The sequence below is a fragment of the Maylandia zebra genome, linkage group LG13 (assembly GCF_041146795.1).
Source record: "Maylandia zebra isolate NMK-2024a linkage group LG13, Mzebra_GT3a, whole genome shotgun sequence".
NCBI classification, from domain to species: domain Eukaryota; kingdom Metazoa; phylum Chordata; class Actinopteri; order Cichliformes; family Cichlidae; genus Maylandia; species Maylandia zebra.
In genome coordinates this window covers 34,650,808-34,672,727 of record NC_135179.1, presented here as the reverse complement: position 1 = coordinate 34,672,727, position 21,920 = coordinate 34,650,808, and the positions used below count along the sequence as shown (strand labels likewise).

The window sequence follows — 21,920 nt, the reverse complement described above, 5'->3', positions numbered from 1 at the left end:
CATTTCTGTGTTCCTCTATCTGGCAAACAGGCAGCTCCTCAAACGAGCCCCCCAAGTAAGTAAAATTACTAAAGCTTGGAGCGAAAAGACTGATTCGGTGCTTCAGAACTGCTTTGGTGCTACAAACTGCGACGTGTTTAAGACTGCTGCCATGAGAGAGGACTGCTCTGTGGATTTAAAGGAATATGCACCAGTGGTCACCAGCTACCTCACCACATGCATTGACAATATTGTCCCCACCAAGCGCTACAAAACATATCCAAATCAGACACCATGGTTGAACTGTGAGGTACGTTCCATGCTACATGCACACTCCACTGCGTTTGCCTCTGGTGGCACAGAGCGCTACAAAAAGGCCAGATATGACCCACATACAGACTGAAGCTGGAGGGATACTACAACAACTCGAATCCCGCCGAATGTGGCAGGGCCTCCAACACATCACTGATTTCCCCTGACAACATCCCAGGCCATGCTTTGAGTGTTTGCTCTTCAGAGACATTTTCAATTTGTCCCTCACCCAGTCAGCTGTGCCCACATGCTTCGAGACCACCATCATAGTGCCCCTCCCCACGTAAATAACCTGTTTGAATGACTTTCGCCCCATTGCACTCACTTCAAATTGTAATGAAGTGTTCTGAGAGGATTGTCATGTCCCATATCAAAGAAGCCATCCCGGACAGATTAGGCCCTCTGCAATTTGCATATCGGAGGAATCGCTCTCCCGAGGACGCCGTTAATGCAGCTATCCACACAGCCCTCTCACACCTCGGAAACAAGGACATGTATGTTCAAATGCTGTTTATAGACTACAGCTCAGCATTCAACACCATCATCCCACCATGAAAAAGCTCTCTACTCTTGGACTGACACCCCCCTCTGTCTCTGGGTCCTGGGCTTCCTCACAGGCAGACTCCAGGCAGTCAGAGTTGGTACCGGGACATGAGGTACAAAGATAGTGAGCACAGCGACTCCCCAAGGCTGTGTGCTCAGTCCACTCCTGTACACCTGTTCACCTATGACTGTGTCCCCTCCCAAAGCAACACCTCCATCATTAAATGACACAACCATCGTCAGGCTGATTACTGCTGGAGAGGAGACTGCCTACAGGGAAGAGGTGGCTCAGCTGGTGCCTGGAAAATAATCTCTCCTTAAATGCTGAGAAGACTAAGGAGATGGTTATTGACCCAAGAATGAGGAGAGAGCAGCACGCCCCACTATGCATCAACAGGACTCAGGTGGAGAGGGTGAAGACATTCAAATTCCTTGGCACCCACATCAGTGAGGATCTCACCTGGACCCATAACACACGGCAGATCATCGAGAAGTCTCAACAACGACTCTTCTTCCTAGGGAAGCTGAGAAAATTTGGATTAACCTCCAAACTTCTCAGCAACTTTTACAGATGCACAGTGGAGAGTATCCTGACAAACTCCATCACAGTGTGCTACGGGAACTCAGGACAGGAAGGCTCTCCAACGTGTCATCAAAATGGCACAACTCATCTGTGGAGTACCACTACAGGACATTTACAACACTCAGGGCAAACTATATCATTAAGGACAGCACCCACCCACAGCACACACTGTTCACACTCCTACCATCTGGCAGACAATACAGGAGTGTGAAAGCTTTGGAGTTTGTACGTGTTTTGTCTCTAGGGGCCACCGTATTTATTTATATATAAACATATATAAATAAAGCCACTTTTTTACATTAGTAATTACTTTTGTGCATAATTTTATATTATTGTTAATAATAAATTAATTAAAGCAACAAAACAACCTGAAGAGCCGGTTTGGAGCCGAAAGAGCCGTAAATCCCATCACTAATCCACAGCAGAGATGGGCAGTAACGCGTTACTGTAATCTGATTACTTTTTTCAAGTAATGAGTAAAGTAAGGGATTACTATTGCAAAAACGGTAATTAGATCACCGTTACTTTCCCGTAGGAACGCTGCGTTACTGCGTTACTAAAACCGTGATTTTTCTGCGAGAACGTCTCATGACAGTGACGTAAGCGAGTGCGACGTCCGTGACAACAGCTGTGTGCAGATCAACAGTGGATCATATATCGAGTGCAGAGAGAGTGTGAGCGTGCAGCGTTTAAAGCGTGGAAGTACTGACCTTACTTTGAGTTTGATTCCATAAAAAGTGACAAAAACATTAGTGTCCGCTGTGCGTGGGAAGAAAACTTCTTTTTACAGCGAAAAAAACCCCTAAACCTCCAACAAGCACCGAGTAGCTACGACGTAATGGGAAACTCACAGAGAAACTCGCGGATTCTTCCACTGACCGCGGCACACCTGCACCAGGGTAAACCTCCGCCTACCCCACTCCTGCTTTACAGGTGAAAATAGAGCAACAGGACCGCTGAGTCTTTGACTTTATTTATTTTCTGCTGTGTTTTACTTGCATCTATTTGAAAGACTGAGTGTAAACACACAAAATATTTTATTTTATGTGCTGGAATGTGCAGAAAATAGGTTTAAATGTTAAACTAATTTCTTCCAGTCAGTGAATGTTGCAGATAATTACATTTTTGCTTGATGCATAAAGTTAAAAGATTAAAACTAATAAAACAAGTTTTAAAAAGAGACTTTTCCATTTGATTACATTTTGTATGATGGATTATGCAGAAAAAGTAGAATTGGGCTGAAAGATCTATCACTTTATCACCTCTTCAGGTTGTAAATCGTGTTTTTAAAAAGTAACTAAGTAACTAAGTAATTAATTACCTTTGAAAATAAGTAATCAGTAAAGTAACAGGATTACTTTTTTGGGGAAGTAATCAGTAATTAGTTACTGATTACTTTTTTCAAGTAACTTGACCAACACTGATCCACAGGCCATCAGGCTACTGAATCAACCCACACAAACATTTCAGCGTCAGCTACAGTGACAAAAGTCCAAACTGAAACGCTGAGTCAATGACCCAGGTACTCTGACAAGTATATTATTCCCGTTTTATCCTCACTACACTGGTTGCCTGTCCATTTTAGAGTTCCGTTTATTCTTTTATTTTATTCTTTTATTTGTTTTTAAAGCATTAAATGGTCTTGCCCCACACTTCCTCTCTGAGCTCCTAAATTGTGGTACGCACTTCCATTACAAATTAGAAAGGCTTCCTGACTCGGCTTGGCTAGAGCTGGTCTACTCTGTGGCATCACAGACATGCAGTCTGTTTGCTTCTTTCATAGAATGATGACACACTGAAAAGAATTCCACATGACAGAACTTCAAAGTCTATAAAGAGAGGTTGTAACCTTGAGTCATTCCATATCACCTTAGCCGGAGGAGAGAGGAGGTGGCTACGCTCCGTTGAAGAGGCCCGGTGATACATCGACCACCAACCTACTGTGCCACCCGCACAGTAACTGAGACAGACTGCCTTTCTGATCAACACAGCACCTTTACTCGGACGATAACCCCCCCTTTTTTTCCTTCCTCTGTTTTTTAAGCACCTTACAACCTTTTCAAAAGGTGCTGGACTCACTGTCGGCGCCGGAGATATGGTCAGGTGACGTAGCGTTTTAATTCCATACCCTTCTGTTCCATCTTAACTCAGATGTAGAAGAATTTATATATTTATATTTATAGTTATTTTTATTTAATTTATTCACTTGTGTTGCCTTCATTACCACTGTCTATGTAACTATATCCCCCCTTTTTTCTCTCTGTTTTTACTGGGTGGCAGGGTGTGGTTAGTATTTTTATTAGTTTGTTTTTGCTTTAGGGTTTCTTTTCCATACCTTTCTACTGTGCTGTTTCCACTAACAGAGTGCGCTGTTAGTCTTCCCTTGTGTTTTTGTTTTGGTTTTTTTCTTGTCTTTTTGTCTATAGGGAAGTCACTCTTCATTCTGGATTTTTTGTGAATGGGGAGAAATCGGGCAAACTCCTAGCTAACCAAGTAAGGGGTCTAAAGCCATGTCAGTGTATAACCGCCATTAACTCAGATGATGGGCTCGTTACTGATCATGCCAAAATCAATGATGCGTTCAGGGAATATTATCTGAAGCTTTATTCCTCTGAATCTCCCACCGACCACTCACTAATCACAAATTTTCTTAAAAGCTTAGACTTTCTTGAGCTGGCAGACACCCACAGAGAGATCTTGGATGCGCCATTTTTCAAAGAAGAGATTAGCGCTGCAATTTTCTCTCTGCAGTCAGGGAAGTTCCCTGGCCCAGACAGCTTTTCGGTAGAATGACACTCCAGAATGTGTTCTTCGCTTGATGCGGAAAAAGCATTTGACCGTGTCGAATGGAACTATTTATTTGCTGTGCTGGAGAGATTTGGGTCCGGTCCCAATTTCATCTCATGGATCAAGTACCTATACTTCTCCCCTGTTGTGTCTGTTTGCACCAATAGCCAGAAATCAAAACCATTCCAACTTAAACGAGGCACACGTCAGGGTTGCCCCCTTAGCCCGTTGTTATTTGATCTAGCTATTGAACCCTTAGCAATGCTTTTTCGAAGCAGTAAACTTGTTCAGGGTCTACAAATAGGTCAAACTGAACACAAAGTCAATTCATTCAATTTAAATGAACATCTTTCCTAAATTCTTATACTTATTTCAATCTTTACCAGTCTTCATCTCCAAGTCTTTCTTTACAACTCTAGACTCTATAATCTCCTCTTATATTTGGAAGGGTAAACGGGTAGCTAAGGTGCATTTACAGAAATCTAAGATTGAAGGGGGTCTGGCACTCACCAACTTCCGCTTTTACTATTGGGCTGCCAATATTCGGTCCCTGACCTAGTGGTTAAAGTCTGGGGAGGGTGTGGGACCCACCAGCTGGCTGGCAATGGAATTAGACTCAACGCAGGGTATTTCTCTTGCCTTCTTTCTGGGTTCTTCTCTTCCTTTATCCATTGACAACTTTACATCTAATCCGATAATTCGGCACTCCCTCAGGGTGTGGGCGCAGTTCAGGAGACATTTCAATCTTAATAATTTTTCACTTCAAAGCCCCATCCTTTCAAACCACCTATTCCTCCCCCCAACCTTGGACAACTTGTTCCAGGTCTGGTCTAGAGCAGGTATTATTTGCTTTAAAGATCTCTTTGTACACAATAAACTAGTATCATTTGATCAGCTGTCAAAAAAATACAGTATCCCAAAACTCACTTTTTTAGGTATTTACAACTCAGACATTTTTTGCAATCCCACCTGTCCAATTTTCCAGAAGCTCCAGCTGCTAACTTACTGGACGAGCTCCTTAATTTCCAACTATCAGGCATTTATAATAAACTGCAGTGTAACCCCAGCTCCCGTTGTAGGCTTCAAGTCCACATGGGAGAAGGAGTTGGGTATATCTATGTCAGATGACGTCTAGGACTCAGTCCTTTCTCTGGTAAATTCTACATCACTCTGCGTCCGTCATTCCCTGTTACAATTCAAAGTAGTCCACAGGGCCCACTTATCTAAATCCAAATTAGCTAAGCTTTATCTCAGTTTAGACCCTTGCTGTAACAGGTGAGGGTCTCATGATGCCAATCTAACCCACATGTTTTGGACCCGCCCTGTCCTGGCAAATTTTGGGAAGGAGGTTTTCTGCACTTTGAACAAGGCTACCGGCCTGAAACTAGCCCCCTACTTGCTGTCTTTGGTACAACGGGAGAGGATTATAAGTATATTCCCAGAGCAAAGCGTAGGGTGCTGTCTTTTGGTTCCCTCCTGGCTAGGCATACAATTTTGATGAGGTGGAAGGCCGCTGCCCCGCCCCTCCATGTTCGGTGGCTTGCTGATCTCATGTCGTGCCTCAGTCTGGAAAAGATCCACTGCTCCATCCAGAACCAAAAGGGCACATTTGATAAAATGCGGGGTTTTTTCTGGAAAACTTCTCTAAACTTCAACTTAAGGATGTTCCAGCTGACTAACGGATTTGCTTCTCCATAGAGGTCTGGTGTCTGTCTGTGTTAATGGGAACGTGAAGCTCAGTGATGTCGTAGCAAACTTCTGAGTGGTTCTTAAGGGAAGGGTTAGTTAATATCATAATCCCTCCCAGGTTGTGGCTTTTGTTGTTTTGTTGGGTTTTTTGTTTTTGTTTTCTCTCTCTCTCTCTCTTTTTCCTTTTACTGGGATTTTTTTTGTCGCTTGTTTGATAAATTAAAAGAGCAAAACAATGTTCTCACCTGAGAAATTCTGTTTTGTATTCAATGTAAACAGTTTGTATTTTCCCTCTTCTTTTTTCTTTATAAACTGTGTCCACAATTAATACAAAATATTGTGAATAATAAAAAAAAAAGATAAGATGGGGCCTGATTATTTAAGACCTTGTATGTGATTAGCAGGATTTTGAATTCTGGATTTAACAGGGAGCCAATGAAGGGAAGCCAATACAGAGATGAGTCCACTGTCAGAGGCCATAAGAAGATCATTTGTAACCTTCACCAAAGCTGTTTCTGTGCTGTGCTGAGCTCTGAAACCTGACTGAAACTCTTCAAATAAACCTCTGCAGATGATCTGTTAGCTGTTTGACAACTACTCTTTCAAGGATTTTTGATATGAAAGGAAGGTTGGAGATTGGCCTATAATTAGCTAAGACTGCTGGGTCTAGAGATGCTTTTTGAGTAAAGGTTTAACTACAGCCAGCTTGAAGGCCTGTGGTACATAGCCGATCATTAGAGATAGGTTGATCATATTTAAGATCGAAGAATTAATTAATGGCAGGACTTCTTTGAGCAGTTTTGTAGGAATGGGGTCTAAAAGACACGTTGATGGTTTGGAGGAAGTAATTATTGAAGTTAACTCAGAAAGATCAATTGGAGAAAAAGAGTCAAACTTAACATCAATGGTACTAAGAGTAGCTGTAGATAATATTACATCTGTGGGATGATTATTGGTAATTTTTTCTCTAATGATAAAAATTTTATTTGTGAAGAAGTTCATGAAGTCATTACTAGTTAACGTTAAAGGGATGGTTGGCTCAACAGAGCTCTGACTGTTTGTCAGCCTGGCTACAGAGCTGAAGAGAAACCTGGGGTTGTTCTTATTTTCTTCAATCAGTGATGAATAGTAAGATGTTCTGGCTTTGCGGAGGGCTTTCTTATAAAGCAGCAAACTATTTCTCCAGGCTAAATAATGATCCTCTAAATTTGTGACACGTCATTTCCTCTCCAGATTACGAGTCATCTGCTTTAGGGTACGTGTTTGAGAATTATACCACGGAGTCAGGTACTTCTGATTAGAGACCTTAGTTTTCACAGGAGCTACAGTATCCAGAGTCGTACGTAGTGAGGAGGTGAAATTATTAACAAGATGATCGACCTCTGTTGGAGTAGTGTTCAGATAGCTGCTCTGCTCTATGTTGGTACAGGGCATTGAAGATGATAACAGTGGGTGGATTATATTCTTAAACTTAGTTACAGCGCTTTCAGAAAGACATCTACTGTGATAAAGTCTACTCTCCACTGCTGTGTAATCAATTATTGTAAATGTAAATGTTATCAGGAAATGATCAGACAGGAGAGGGTTTTCAGGAAACACTGTTAAACGTTCAGTTTCTATGCATATGTTAAAACAAGATCTAGAGTGTGATTAAAGTGGTGGGTGGGTTCTTTTACATTTTGAGAGATGCCAATTGAGTCTAATAACAGATTAAATGCCATGTTGAGGCTGTCATTTTTAGCATCTACATGGATGTTAAAATCACCCACAATAATTATTTTATCTGAGCTCAGAACTAAATCAGATAAAAAGTCTGAGAAATCAGACAGAAACTCTGTGTAAGGCCCAGGGATGGATTCCGTCTCTCCTAACAAGACCAGGTTTCCTCTAGAAAGTTTCCCAATTATCTATGAAGCCCACGTCATTTTTTTGGACACCACTCGGATGAAACCAGGAGATGTCCTTACTGAATCATCAGAGCTGAACAGGTGATGGAGAAACAGGTTTACCTTTTAGGTCACATGAATGAGTTGAAGGGAAGTTATGAACTGTTTCTGAGAGACAAATAACACCAGGATCGTTTTCTAAGTAGCTGACAGCTGGTAACTGCAGGGGCGGGTCTAGCAACGTTTTGCCAGGTAGAGCATTAACTGCTCAAAATGCCTGGGCCCATTTTTTGTCCCAGTCGAGCCCTGGCAGCGGCTATTTAGCGGAGAGCTCACCTAGTGAAACTGCATCCCCATCCCACTCTGACACCAGTGGAAAAGACCACGAGAGAGTAAACATTGTGAGGTGTGGGCCCTGGCTCACCTGCACCAACTTTCTGATGAACAAAGTGTGGCTGCTGTCTTCATCACACAGGATCACATCAGCATTTAATGTATGTATATGAGAGCTGCAGCTCATGGTGGTTTCAAATGACTGTGGACCGCACTGTCCGGCTGGCTGTTAACAGCAGATTCCGTTTTTCCATCTTTGAAGAAAAAATGGCACGAGCTTCCTATTGAAACGTCATTTCCGGCTCCTCTGTCTCAAAGCAAGATGGCGGCCGTGATAGAGAGAGTTGATGGATGTGTTGGGTCCTTGGACTCAGATATCGTGTCACTAAGACATACACCCCCTCCATCGGACCAGCAGCACCAGAACAACCCCCTGCTGGGCCTGCCCATCGTGGCCATCGAGACCATCCTCAACTTCCTGTCCTACGATGAGATCAGCCTGCTGCGCTCGGTGAGAACAAAAACAGCAGCAAAGCTAATGCTAGCCAGGGCTCCGAATCCTGTTTGGGTAGCACTCGTGTAAAGGCAGCGCAGACATCAGGCTGTTTCACATCCGTGCTCCAGTCTGGAGCCGTCTGTTTGCAGCCACGGCCCGCATTGTGCTCCTCGAATTAGCAAGACAGCCGAGATGAGCAGGGCTGGGATACACGACACAACACTATCACCATCACACAACTGTCAGAGCGCAGATGAGTGTTGGTCACGGAGTTGTTTGCAGCCAGTACCGGGCTCGTGGCTGCCCTTGTGTAACTCTGTGGGGTTAGTAGAAGCCTCGCAGCTCCATTCACCTACACTTCAGTCTGCTCGGCACACAGCCTGGAGGCTTCGTTCTTCTCCTGCTGTGCAGAATCAGTCGCTGTCATGTGTTAGTTTGCGTTTGCTGAGGAGTTCGTGGCTCACTGGCTAAGTGAGGTAATAAGACTGCTGTGCACTACCCGTGTTTTCACTGACATTTGCAGATGAACGAACCGTTTTCCTGCTGAGATACTCATAGCTACTAAACACTCCCCTCTTGATGCAAAGTATTGTGACATGTAATACAAACAAGATGTGCAATGAAGATTTTTTTGTCATTACACAATGCTCTGTGGACTGTGTCATACCTTACTTACCAGTATGAGCGGTGCAGCTGTGTCAGCAGATGCGTATCAGGTCAGTGTCAAATGACTGTTGATATTTGATGATCAGGTTTAACAAAGTGACTTCATGACTTCTGTAAATGTGGACTTTTTCCTTAAGCAGCAGAAAGCGTTTCCTCCAGTCTAACCCAAAGTAGAATTCAGCCATTGCTTTTTCCTCTGATCCCCTTAACGGTGACATCCGGGAGTAGTTTTTGCAGCAGGATTGTAAGAGAGGATGGTAAATATTCCTTTGAAAACAACAGGAATGATAAGAGCCAATGTATCAGCTCTTAAAACTGTGAATGTAGAGACTGGAAGCCCTCCACTTTATCCAAAGCACTGTGTCAAGAATCCCATGTAGGCAAATAACTTGAAACTCTGAATTGCTACGTACTCATCAGATTACCTGTCCACCTGTTCTCTCTGATCTGTCTTCAGGTATGCAAGCGTATGGACATGATTTGCCAGCGTGTCCTGAATCAGGGATTCCTGAAGGTGGAGCGTTACCACAGCCTGTGCCAGAGGCAAGTCAAAGCCCAGCTGCCCAGGTCAGTATCACATCACAAGTTATTCCACTCTCACTGCACTCTGGTTTTCTTCAGGAACTCTCCTTTATTTAATTATTTGGCCAACTTTAAGAAGCTTGGAAATGACTTTATACTTTTTCCTTGATCTGAATGAATTGGCTGGCACTTATGTAGAGCGCTTTTTTGTCATAATCATCTCATCCTTGCACAAGTATTTTTTCTAAATTCTTCATAAGCTGGGATACAAAATTCACATGTACCTTGTACTAAATGAAAGCATTGTATTTAAATGCAGAGGAGGGAAAAGTCATTGTTCATAAAACAAAACTACAGGTACTGGTTGGTGAGTTAGGACATTGGGAGACAAAACCAAATAAAACATCCTTAACAAACAAAGTGTGTTCTCATGATATCCTTCTGGTAAGGTGCTTCTGTCAGTAGGGTGGGATTTAAGTTCTTGATTCCCATCAAGGACGAGAGCATGATGGGTAACGTCCAAACTGCATCCAGGATAGAAACAGCTGCATTATGCTGCTAACCCAACTTCAGCTCCTTCCAAGCACATGCACAGATAGCATGCTAATTCTAAGCTAGCCACGATCCCAGAGTGATGTGAAAACTGACTGAATGCTAAGCCGACCACAGCGGCCAGACCCTGAACTCCAACAGGGAAGAAGCTTGATAATCAGTCAGGCTGCAGTGTCCGTTTATACGGGTTCAGCTTTGTGTTCATACCTAAATGTCAAGAGAAGGGTCATTTGTGTGTCCTTATTAGGGATTTGTGCTGGTGGCTGGGACTGCTTTACACAGTCTGAGCTTTCAGACCCTTTTTATTACCCCTCAGCTGTAAAAGGCTGATGGGGTTTTGCTATCACCCAGCCAGATGAGCAGGCAGTGTGGGCACCCAAGTTTGTGAATGCAACAACTCAAGAATGAGGCGACGTAGAATTCAAACCATAGGTGCATCTACTAAAAATCTTGGATGAGTTTAAATCCGGGTAATCTTAACCTCAAGGTCAAAGGTCAAGTTTTCCAAAAATCATCAGGGATTTTCACATTTCTACTGGTGGCTGCCGGTAGAGCAGGGCGATATGACCAAAAATATTTATCACGATATACATTTGAAAATTTGCGATAACGATATAACTGACGATATAATTGACACCAGACAAAATACTTTACAACTCCACAACTGTATTAGTGCAAAAAAAACCCATCTATGTATTTTCACTGAAACAAGCAGCTGTTTTTTATGTGCATTAAAGTTATATAAAAACGTAACAGTGCAAATTCCTCGCTGACAGTTTAACCAAAAGGCATTTCCAGTGGAAACTGGCCGACACATCCTCAGCATAACCATGTATAATATCCACAACACTTAAAAAGAGGTTATACACACACAATACGGTAACATGTTGAAGCACAGTACGTATCGCTCCGCCTACGATAGCCGTAATGCTCCGACAATCCATCAAGCGGTGCGGCTTCGTAGCTTAGCAAAGTCGTACTGAAACATTTGACAGATTTTCGAGCGCCGTGCACATAAAATCGTTTCGAGGTCAGTAAACACAACCAGAGTTCATACATAAGGCACACGGGATTATAAGGGGCTCTGTCGACTTTCAGAAAAATTAAAGGATTGATTTTAAGTGCGCCGTATTTTCCAAAAAACACGGTAATAACGACGGCCCGCTAGCATGCGCTACCAAAAATAGTGCTTTGTTGTGTATCTGAGGGACGAAAGCTAAACCAGTTCCACACCAGTGAAGCTGCAGCATTTTTACAAACCAGTTCAGGTTCATGGTTTCATTCAACGATCCGCTTTCGCTCTTCTCATTCTGCGTCGCCGCCGTGTGCGTATGTAAACAAAGGCACTGTGCATGCGTGTTTTACCCATATTCTATCGCCATATTTCATTTTCTTATCATTGCCCAACATTACACCGGTATTACCGTGAACGGTATGATATGGCCCAGCACTAGCTGCCGGTATGTCACCATTTTAATTCCAGCCCTATTTATCTGACCTTCGTGTGAAGTTCATGGTGTCGGCCTGATGCTGAGGCCTGGTAGCTTCAGATAATAGTTACCAGACAAAGTAAAAGCAGGTCAGAGGCTCTCTTCCCTTCTGCTTGGTTTCTGTGTAAACAAGAAGCCAAGATTCTTACAGCATATGTGAGCATGGTGTATTGTGTCCACAATATGTATCTATCTTCTCTCTCTTGTATGTATTATTGTAGGGTCTACCTTACTGTGTGTGTGTGTGTGTGTGTGTGTGTGTGTGTGTGTGTGTGTGTGTGTGTGTGTGTGTGTGTGTGTGTCCCCTCGTCAGCCTCCTTTTTTGGCAGCTTCTTTTGGGCGTCGCCTCAGTGGATCATCTGCCTCCATCTCACCATAAACCAAAAATCACTTTATGCCTGTGAAACACACACACCCCTTAAACACTGAAAGCACTTCTCTGTCTAAACACTTTGTCTAGTATTCACAACCACAACTTTTCAGCTTTTAATTTTGTGCAGTTGGCAGTAAACTCCATGCCCCAAACCTCAGTAAATTATGTTTGTGTCATTCATTTCAATATTCTCCTCCCACTCGTTTGCCCTCTATGAAAGAGAAACTCCTACAAATACAGATATAATAAGGAGGTTTAATTGGAGTAGTAACTTCCATCTTTCAGACACTGTGTTCTTTTGGGGTTTTTTGTGTTGTTTCTTAGTCAAACCTACAATAGTTTCTTGACGTCATCACAGGCTTTTGTGCTGTGCTGGCTGTGAGTGCCTCCTGTGTCTGTTACAGGCTCTATTTCTGATCCTTTTCAAACAAGTTTGAATCCCACTTCTAAAACAAGTCAAATGAGTCTTGAACAGTAAATCTTTTTCTTAATGATGTCAAGAAAAAGATCATATGAATGATATAAATGACAATACATAGAAATGGATATTCTTTAAAGTTCTCTTCATGTTTCCATTGTCTCCCAGGAGAGAGTCAGAGAGGAGAAACCACTCCCTGGCCCGTCACGCTGACATCCTGGCTGCTGTGGAGACCCGCCTTTCACTACTCAACATGACCTTCATGAAATATGTGGACTCCAACCTGTGTTGCTTCATCCCCGGAAAGGTTAGTGTAGCTGCTACTGGCAAACAACTCTGCAGCATCAGTAGTTTTCAAGACAGAAGGGAAAAGTTCTCATTTAAAAAGCTCATTTTTTCCTTTTGCAGCAAGTCCACATTAATCCACATTTATTTTTCTTTTTTATGTATTTAGTTTATGTTCTATGGACCCCTGTCTGTTAATAAAGTGAAACGAATCCCCGCTTTGGTGTTTGCCGTGACATGCTATAATTTGTTCCTGGGTCTGGCGCTACATGCAGGATGGTAAACAGATGAGTCCAAAGCAATAAAAGCAAGTTTTAGTCAAATCCAGATGCTGAATATGGCTCTTGTGCTTTTAAATATAGCGATATAGGTAGGGCTGCTCAATTAATCTAATTTTAATCACGATTACGATCTGGGCTTTCAACGATCATTAAAAATGACTGAGCCGATTATTAGCCCCTCCCTCATGCTTTACTCTCGCGCTGCTCCGTGTGGCAAATCAAGCGCACCTCTTTGCATTTCGAACACGCGTCACAACAATTAAGAGGACCCGAGGGAAGCTCGGAAAGCTAAGCAGAAGTTATTTGGAGAGGAGAGTGACTGCCGTTGGTTAAAAAGAGGTAAAAACCTTCAGTGGTGTGGAAACATTATGGGTTCATGGAGTCAGACTGGATCAAGTAGACACAGTGTGTAAACTTTGCTACAGTGTAGCTGCACCACAGAGCAACACTGCAAAGTTCACTAAACACAGACGTTTACATTTTTCATTGATTTCTTATATTGCAAACATTTGCACTGTTATCAGTATTTGCACTATTTTATATTATTTTTTAAAGTCATTATTCAACACATTGTTATTGTTAAATAAATATCGTCAAATAATCGAGATCTCAATTTCAGTGAAAATAATCGTGATTATCATTTTTGCCATAATCGAGCGGCCCTAGATATAGGTATAAATATGAATATAAATATAAAAGGACAAGTATGTGTGCAGGTATTTATGGTGGTATACAGAAGTGACAGGGTGCAGTGAGGTGTGATTATTTCTGTGGACCTGACTGATGTGGATGAATTACAGAGTCTGACAGCAGCATGAAGGAACGAGCTCCTGTAACGTTCCCTCAGACAGCCAGGTTGAAGGAACCTGTTGCTGAAACTGCTCTTCAGATTGTCCAGTGTGTTATGTAGGGGGGAGTCATTTTCCATGATTGCCAGCAGTCTTGCCCGCATTCTGTCCCTGATCACCACCTCCAGGGTGACGAGCTTCATGCCAACAACAGAACCAGCCTTCCTCGTTAGTTTGTTCAGTTTGATTGCATTGTCCTATTAAGGTTTATGGAAATCAGTCTGCAGTTGGCTCATCATCAGGAGGGTTTGATCAAGTAACTACCAGGGCTGAGACACTCAGCTGTCACATGACTAATTTATTTATATAGCACCAAATTACAACAACAGTCGCCTCAAGGCGCTTTATATTGTACAGTAGATCCTACAATGATAGATACAGAGAAAAGCCCAACAATCATATGACCCCCTGTGAGCAGCACTTTGGCAACAGTGGGAAGGAAAAACAACCTTTTAACAGGAAGAAACCTCCAGCAGAACCAGGCTCAGGGAGGGGCGGGGCCATCTGCTGTGATTGGTTGGGGTGAGAGAAGGAAGACAGGATAAAGACATGCTGTGGAAGAGAGACAGAGATTAATAACAGATATGATTCAATGCAGAGAGGTCTGTTAACACATAGTGAGCGAGAAAGGTGACTGGAAAGGAAAAACCCAGTGCATCATGGGAATCCCCCGGCAGCCTACGTCTATTGCAGCATAACTAAGGGAGGATTCAGGGTCACCTGGTCCAGCCCTAACTATATGCTTTAGCAAAAAGGAAAGTTTGAAGCCTGATCTTAAAAGTAGAGATAGTGTCTGTCTCCTGAATCCAAACTGGAAGCTGGTTCCACAGAAGAGGGGCCTGAAAACTGAAGGCTCTCCCTCCCATTCTACTTTTAAATACTCTAGGAACAACAAGTAGGCCTGCAGAGCGAGAGCGAAGTGCTCTGATAGGGTGATATGGTACTACAAGGTCATTAAGATAAGATGGGGCCTGATTATTTAAGACCTTGTATGTGAGGAGCAGGATTTTGAATTCTGGATTTAACAGGAAGCCAAAACAGGAGAAATCTGCTCTCTCTTTCTAGTCCCTGTCAGGACTCTTGCTGCAGCATTTTGGATCAGCTGAAGGCTTTTCAGCGAGTTTTTTGGACATCCTGATAATAATGAATTACAGTCATCCAGCCTGGAAGTAATAAATGCATGAACTAGTTTTTCAGCGTCACTCTGAGACAGGATATTTCTAATTCTAGAGATGTTGCACAAATGGAAGAACGCAGTCTTACATATTTGTTTAATATGTGCGTTGAAGGACATGTCCTGGTCAAAAATGACTCCAAGGTTCCTCACAGTGTTACTGGAGGCCAAGGTAATGCCATCCAGAGTAAGAATCTGCTTAGATACCATATTTCTAAGCTTTTCGGGGCCGAGTACAATAACCTCAGTTTGATCTGAATTAAGAAGCAGAAAGTTAGCGGCCATCCAGGTCTTTATGTCTTTAAGACATTCCTGCAGTTTAACTCATTGGTGTGTGTTATCTGGCTTCATGGACAGATAGAGCTGGGTGTCATCTGCATAGCAGTGTAAATGTATGCTATGTCTTCTAATGATGCTGCCTAAGGGAAGCATGTATAATGTAAACAGAATTGGTCCTAGCACTGAGCCCTGTGGAACTCCATAATTAACCTCAGTGTGTGAAGAGGACTCTCCATTTACATGCACAAACTGGAGTCTATTAGATAGATATGATACAAACCACTGCAGCACAGTACCTGTAATACCTACAGCGTGTTCTAATCGCTCTAATAGGATATTATGGTCGACAGTATCGAACGCTGCACTGAGGTCTAGCAGGACAAGCACAGAGATGAGTCCACTGTCAGAGGCCATAAGAAGATCATTTGTAACCTTCACTAAAGCTGTTTCTGTGCTGTGCTGAGCTCTGAAACCTGACTGAAACTCTTCAAATAAACCATTCCTCTGCAGATGATCTGTTAGCTGTTTGACAACTACTCTTTCAAGGATGTTTGATATAAAGGAAGGTTGGAGATTGGCCTATAATTAGCTAAGACTGCTGGGTCTAGAGATGCTTTTTGAGTAAAGGTTTAACTACAGCCAGCTTGAAGGCCTGTGGTACATAGCCGATCATTAGAGATAGGTTGATCATATTTAAGATCGAAGAATTAATTAATGGCAGGACTTCTTTGAGCAGTTTTGTAGGAATGGGGTCTAAAAGACACGTTGATGGTTTGGAGGAAGTAATTATTGAAGTTAACTCAGAAAGATCAATTGGAGAAAAAGAGTCTAACTTAACATCAATGGTACTAAGAGTAGCTGTAGATAATATTACATCTGTGGGATGATTATTGGTAATTTTTTCTCTAATGATAAAAATTTTATTTGTGAAGAAGTTCATGAAGTCATTACTAGTTAACGTTAAAGGGATTGTTGGCTCAACAGAGCTCTGACTGTTTGTCAGCCTGGCTACAGAGCTGAAGAGAAACCTGGGGTTGTTCTTATTTTCTTCAATCAGTGATGAATAGTAAGATGTTCTGGCTTTGCGGAGGGCTTTCTTATAAAGCAGCAAACTATTTCTCCAGGCTAAATGATGATCCTCTAAATTTGTGACACGCCATTTCCTCTCCAGATTACGAGTCATCTGCTTTAGGGTACGTGTTTGAGAATTATACCACGGAGTCAGGTACTTCTGATTAGAGACCTTAGTTTTCACAGGAGCTACAGTATCCAGAGTCGTACGTAGTGAGGAGGTGAAATTATTAACAAGATGATCGACCTCTGTTGGAGTAGCGTTCAGATAGCTGCTCTGCTCTGTGTTGGTACAGGGCATCAGGAAACACTGTTAAATGTTCAGTTTCTATGCCATATGTTAAAACAAGATCTAGAGTGTGATTAAAGTGGTGGGTGGGTTCTTTTACATTTTGAGAGACGCCAATTGAGTCTAATAACAGATTAGATGCCATGTTGAGGCTGTCATTTTTAGCATCTACATGGATGTTAAAATCACCCACAATAATTATTTTATCTGAGCTTAGCACTGAGATTCAAGTAAAGTGAATGGCTACTTTGACAGGGTTTCCACACCCCTGTCCCCCAATAGTCAATCTAAGAGTGAGGTTTATTGCTACCAATAACAACAAAACTGAAAGCATAAACTCCAGGTCTGTGAAGGTTCTTTAAGTTGCTCGAAGACGTCTTCAAGCAACTTAAAGAAGTCCAGATGCTTTTCTTTCCAAACTCCTTAGACCATAAACTCCAGGGTGAAAAAAGGTCAAAATAATAAACAAAACAACCTATTCCAAAGAAGTGCTACCTAAACCCTACTCGAAACCAAACTAAACAAAACACAAGCACTACCTTTAATTCCCTAATTTAATAAACAAGAGAAAAAGTGCAAAAAAATAGGGTGTTCACCCCTTCTGCTTCAGTGCTATTTACAAGATCAAGCACTGCCAGTTTGGAGGCCGAGGACAGGTCTGCTGTTGCTGCCTGGGGAACATCTGCGGGAGACAGGGTTTTTGAAATGGCCAGTTCATAGTGGGTGTCAGTCAGCAGGTGGCAGGTCAAAGCCGGCCCAAAACGGCTCCTCCAATCACGTGGAGGCCCTGCAGAGACTCTTAAAGGCACAGAACACACACTGATTCAGAATATGGCCAGGGCCTTAACACACATGTTGAACTGCAGTGGAAGGAAAATGCCCTAAATCAACAACAGTACCAGCATGATTAAAAAGGAAAACTATTTCTTTGATTATTGATGTTGAAACCGTCTTTAATCAGGTTGGTGCCGTTGCTGCTGGTTTAGGACGTCTTAGCTGCACCACAGTTCAACATGTGACCATTAAAAACTATGCTTTAACTGTTAGTAGTGGCTCATACCAGAGCCTTTTTAATTTGTTTCTTCCGACCAGGTCAGCTCCCCACACATGAATGCCGCATCGAGCTTTTAAAAGCCTGTTTCACTCATTATTTCTCTGTTATTTGTATTCTCCTGATCACGTGCTGTTGTGTGTCATCAGGTTATAGATGAGATTTACCGCGTGTTGCGCTACGTGAACTCTACCCGAGCACCTCAGCGAGCTCATGAGGTTCTGCAGGAGTTGAGGGACATCTCCTCCATGGCCATGGAGTACTTCGATGAGAAGATCGTCCCCATTCTGAAGAAGAAACTGCCGGGAGCCGATCTGTCTGGTCGCCTCATTGGCTCTGCACCAGGTAATTGAAATGTGACAAAAACAATAATAGTTGCGCATCCCTATTGCACCGGGTGTCCAAGGTTTTAAATGCAACATGTGAGCCACAGTGGTTGTGCGTTTGTGGCTTTCCATTTGTATCAGAGTTGTCGCTAAATGTGAGAGACGAGAAAGTCATCGTCCTGTTTAGTCTTACGTGCCACCCCAGCCGTTGGTTGTTTGCACTGCTCTGCACGCGCTCTGCATCACACGCTATGCTAACTCTGGAACACGCTTTACTCAGATGTGTGTCTTGTGCCCTCAGTGGCAGGTCCATCTACCTCTTTGACCACCATGTCCTTGCTGGCTAAGAACACACCTTCTCGCTCTGAGATGACCAAGGTGCAGCAGCAGGTGAAAGTGAACGGGGCATCGATGACGGTATTGCGGAGGGAGATGCAGGAAATTCGGGTCAAGCAGCTGGAGCAGCAGAAGCAGCTGCAGGACCAGGAGCAGAAGCTGCAGGAACAGAGCCAGGTGATCGCTGAGCAGAACGCCCGCCTCGCAGAGCTGGAGCACAAGCTCCGTGAACTGATGGAGAGTAGCGCTGCTGCTATCGGAGGACCCAGGCCCAACACAACTGTCCCCTCCACATCCAGCAGCTCTGCTGTGTCTTTCACTGCTGCCAGCACATCTGCTGCTGTCTTGACAGGCGTGGCTGCAGCCTCACCCAGGGAGACAGAGGGTGAGGTAGGGTCTTCGCTAAAACGCACCAGAAAAAGCTCAGACCTTCCACGGCAATCCAAACGGCTGCGCAGCAAGAAATGAGAAACTCGTGTGTCATTTAGCTCAAGTTATTTTGATTTTTAAGGTCTGACTGATCACATCTTAAACCAGTGCCCAGAGTTATCAGCCACTCCACCAACACACTTCCTGTATACTGTCTCACACACAGCGCTGACACCACCTGCTGTGGTGTGGAATAATTCTCTGCTGTCCACAACCAAAGCACTGAACCCTGAATGTCATCCAGGACTTTGCACATGGTTAGGTTTGTCGTTACAGAACTGTTAATGTCTGATTTTCCTTTTGTTAAAGACTCGCCTAAATAATACATTACTGTGTAAACACGTCACTAGTTTATAGTTTCACCTTTAAAAAGGTCCCGTTCTCAGCTACTCCACGTTGTAGTTTCTACTTTGAGCAGTGGATTACTCCACATGTGGCGATGTAGTGATTTCAGGCAGTGGACTGAGTCAGACTACAGTGTGACCTAGGGTGACAGAGTGACTTGCTGATGATTTATCACTACCTGCATGATAATGTAACTCTATAGAAGACATTAGGCTTTGACTACACAATGTTTTTTCTTATGCTCCATTCATCAGTGTCCTGGTTCTGCACATAGGGTTTGTTGGCCAGTCCTTGCAAGGCTTCTGAACCACTTAAATCAATAAGGGTATAGGTGGGTGGTTGGCTATTTGCCTCTAAAAAGGTTGTTTCATTGAAATGACTGTACTCTCAAATGAAGATGCTTATATTTGCAGCCTTGTTAACAGAAGTCACCTTGCACATGTGATTTAATGCATTTCCTGTTTGTTAAGAAAATGTTCATATTTGTCATTTTGGGAACATAAACTACTAAAGGATATCGAATGAAAATAGGAAGTGTGATGCTCCTGGAACAGCCTAACTGCGGTTGCATGTTGTCAGTAGTTAGTGATCTTCACAGGGGTCTAAATCAGTTGCAACAGCTTCTTTCTAAGTTTGGCTAAGTGCAATATGAATCGATGAAATAGTCAGTGGTTTATTTCTTTGTAGTAGCTCGCTTTTTCTTTTTTTTCAAGAGCTGCTGCTCAGATGAGTTTTTGATGAATTCTTGAATCTTCATGAAAAGCACGGCTGAAAGGAGGAGAAGGCCAAACTGTCATGTCAAGCTCTTTGGGGGGGAATATGCACATCAGTTTCTTTCCACTCTTTACAGAAGCAGCAGAGAGCACAGGAGCCATGCTGTGCTGAATATGAAAGCAGTCATGCGTTTGAAGCCCCTCATGTCCATATTTGGCTGTTATATGATGCATTACTGTATGAGCTGTGCTGAGGATAAAAATACTATAAAACTGACCTTGATGGCAAACTGGTGTTTTGCATCTGTTCTCTGAATAACGTGAGAAGCCTGATATGAGCTTCAAACATTCTGCATATTCACTGTACACAACATGTACTCCAGTACAGGTCAGTGTTTTACCCTGGGGGGGTTTCATTGTGTAGTCTGTCCTGACTGCACAAACTGGAGACACACAAGGCCTAACTTTGGCAGGCTTGCACAATCCTTTTAATACTTTCACTTTGCTAACAGTCTGAAAACTGAGACGACCTTGAATTAAGTACTTTAACTCAATAAATGTAACCTGGTGTCACTTGCTGGCTTTTATCGACATTTTCAGCCACATGTTGCTTGATACAACATTTGGCCAACCTCGTCTGCTGATGAAGATCTGAAGGTTTTAGTCCGTTTCTGAGGTCTAAATGAAAACAACGATCAGTTGTTTGCTTCTTATACTTTTTTGAGCTTTTAAGATTTCTGGGATGTCGTTGTCAGATCATGTAAACACTCCTCCAGTATTGAATTGCAAATATAGAATCCCCGCTGGCTCATACTGGGCTTCTCCCCAGCTTAGGACTTGTAGTACTTCAGTAAACCCAGAGAAAAACACAAGTGTAGAAGTACATGTGGGGGAAAAGAAGGAAGGAAAAAACCAGAACAAGATTGCATTTCAAAGGTCACTTCTAAAACTTGCAGGTTTTTCTCACTTTGTCCCAAATGCCAGCTGATTTTTGTTTTTTCCTTATGTTTTGAAACTCTTCCTGAGACTTCTGCCTCCACCTGAAAAAGACGAGGGAGTGAACCTGATTTTTGGACTTTTTTGCACAAATAGATGGTGGCAGTGGGAACCGATTACCGTTAGACTGCCTGCTTCCTTCTCTGTACAAACTTGTTTTGTTGCCTTGTGGCTGCACTTGTGTTTTCCTTGTTCCAAGTGTTTCTGTTCTTTGGATGACCTGAACTAACACATGGCACATTCATTTGGTAAAGACATTTTGGAAATGCATCTCACGTGTCTATTATGAAGACACAAGGCAACAAAGCACAAGAAGATGTAATCTGGTGGTTCCATCTGAGACTGCGTCTCAGTCTAGAAAACCTTACTGTATTCTTCATGTATTTTAAAGTGCAGATTGTGAATTATTTCATGTACGTATGCCAAGAAAACTATCTTTTGAGTTGGGGCTAATTGTACAGTCTTGTTGCACACATTACTGTTACTGGTGTACAAATCAAACCTATTAAAAATCAGCTAACACATTTGTGTATCTCTGATTGTAAACATGAAGCTGTAGATTTAATGTTAATATTTGAGTGTTCATTCATCATATACATTCATTACGTTTGGTAGTAAAACAAATGTAATTGACATCATTCTTTGCTTGTGTGGTCGGTCGTATTATCCATTTTGGTGGATACATGACATTGGCACGAAAGAAATAAAAACAATAACAGGAAATGTTCGTGCTGGAGACAGGAAACCAGTTCTGATGACTAACTAACTGGAGTGCTGTGCTGGTACGCTGCAGTGTGGCAATGAGACTGCATCCAAATCAAAGCCATTTTTTAAACATATGGGCAGAAATCTGTGCCATCAGAAACTG

General features: G+C 42.7%; 1 protein-coding gene across 1 annotated transcript; it reads left to right on the top strand.

Annotated features, from left to right (window-relative positions):
- The first annotated feature begins 8,402 nt into the window (after positions 1-8,402).
- Positions 8,403-21,576, top strand: fbxo28 (F-box protein 28). Its single transcript, XM_014411362.3, has 5 exons — positions 8,403-8,623; positions 9,732-9,841; positions 12,798-12,936; positions 18,057-18,252; positions 18,535-21,576. The coding sequence occupies exons 1-5, from the start codon at positions 8,435-8,437 to the stop codon at positions 19,035-19,037; spliced, it is 1,137 nt and encodes a 378-aa protein (XP_014266848.1). The 5' UTR covers positions 8,403-8,434; the 3' UTR covers positions 19,038-21,576.
- The last annotated feature ends 344 nt before the right edge of the window (positions 21,577-21,920 follow it).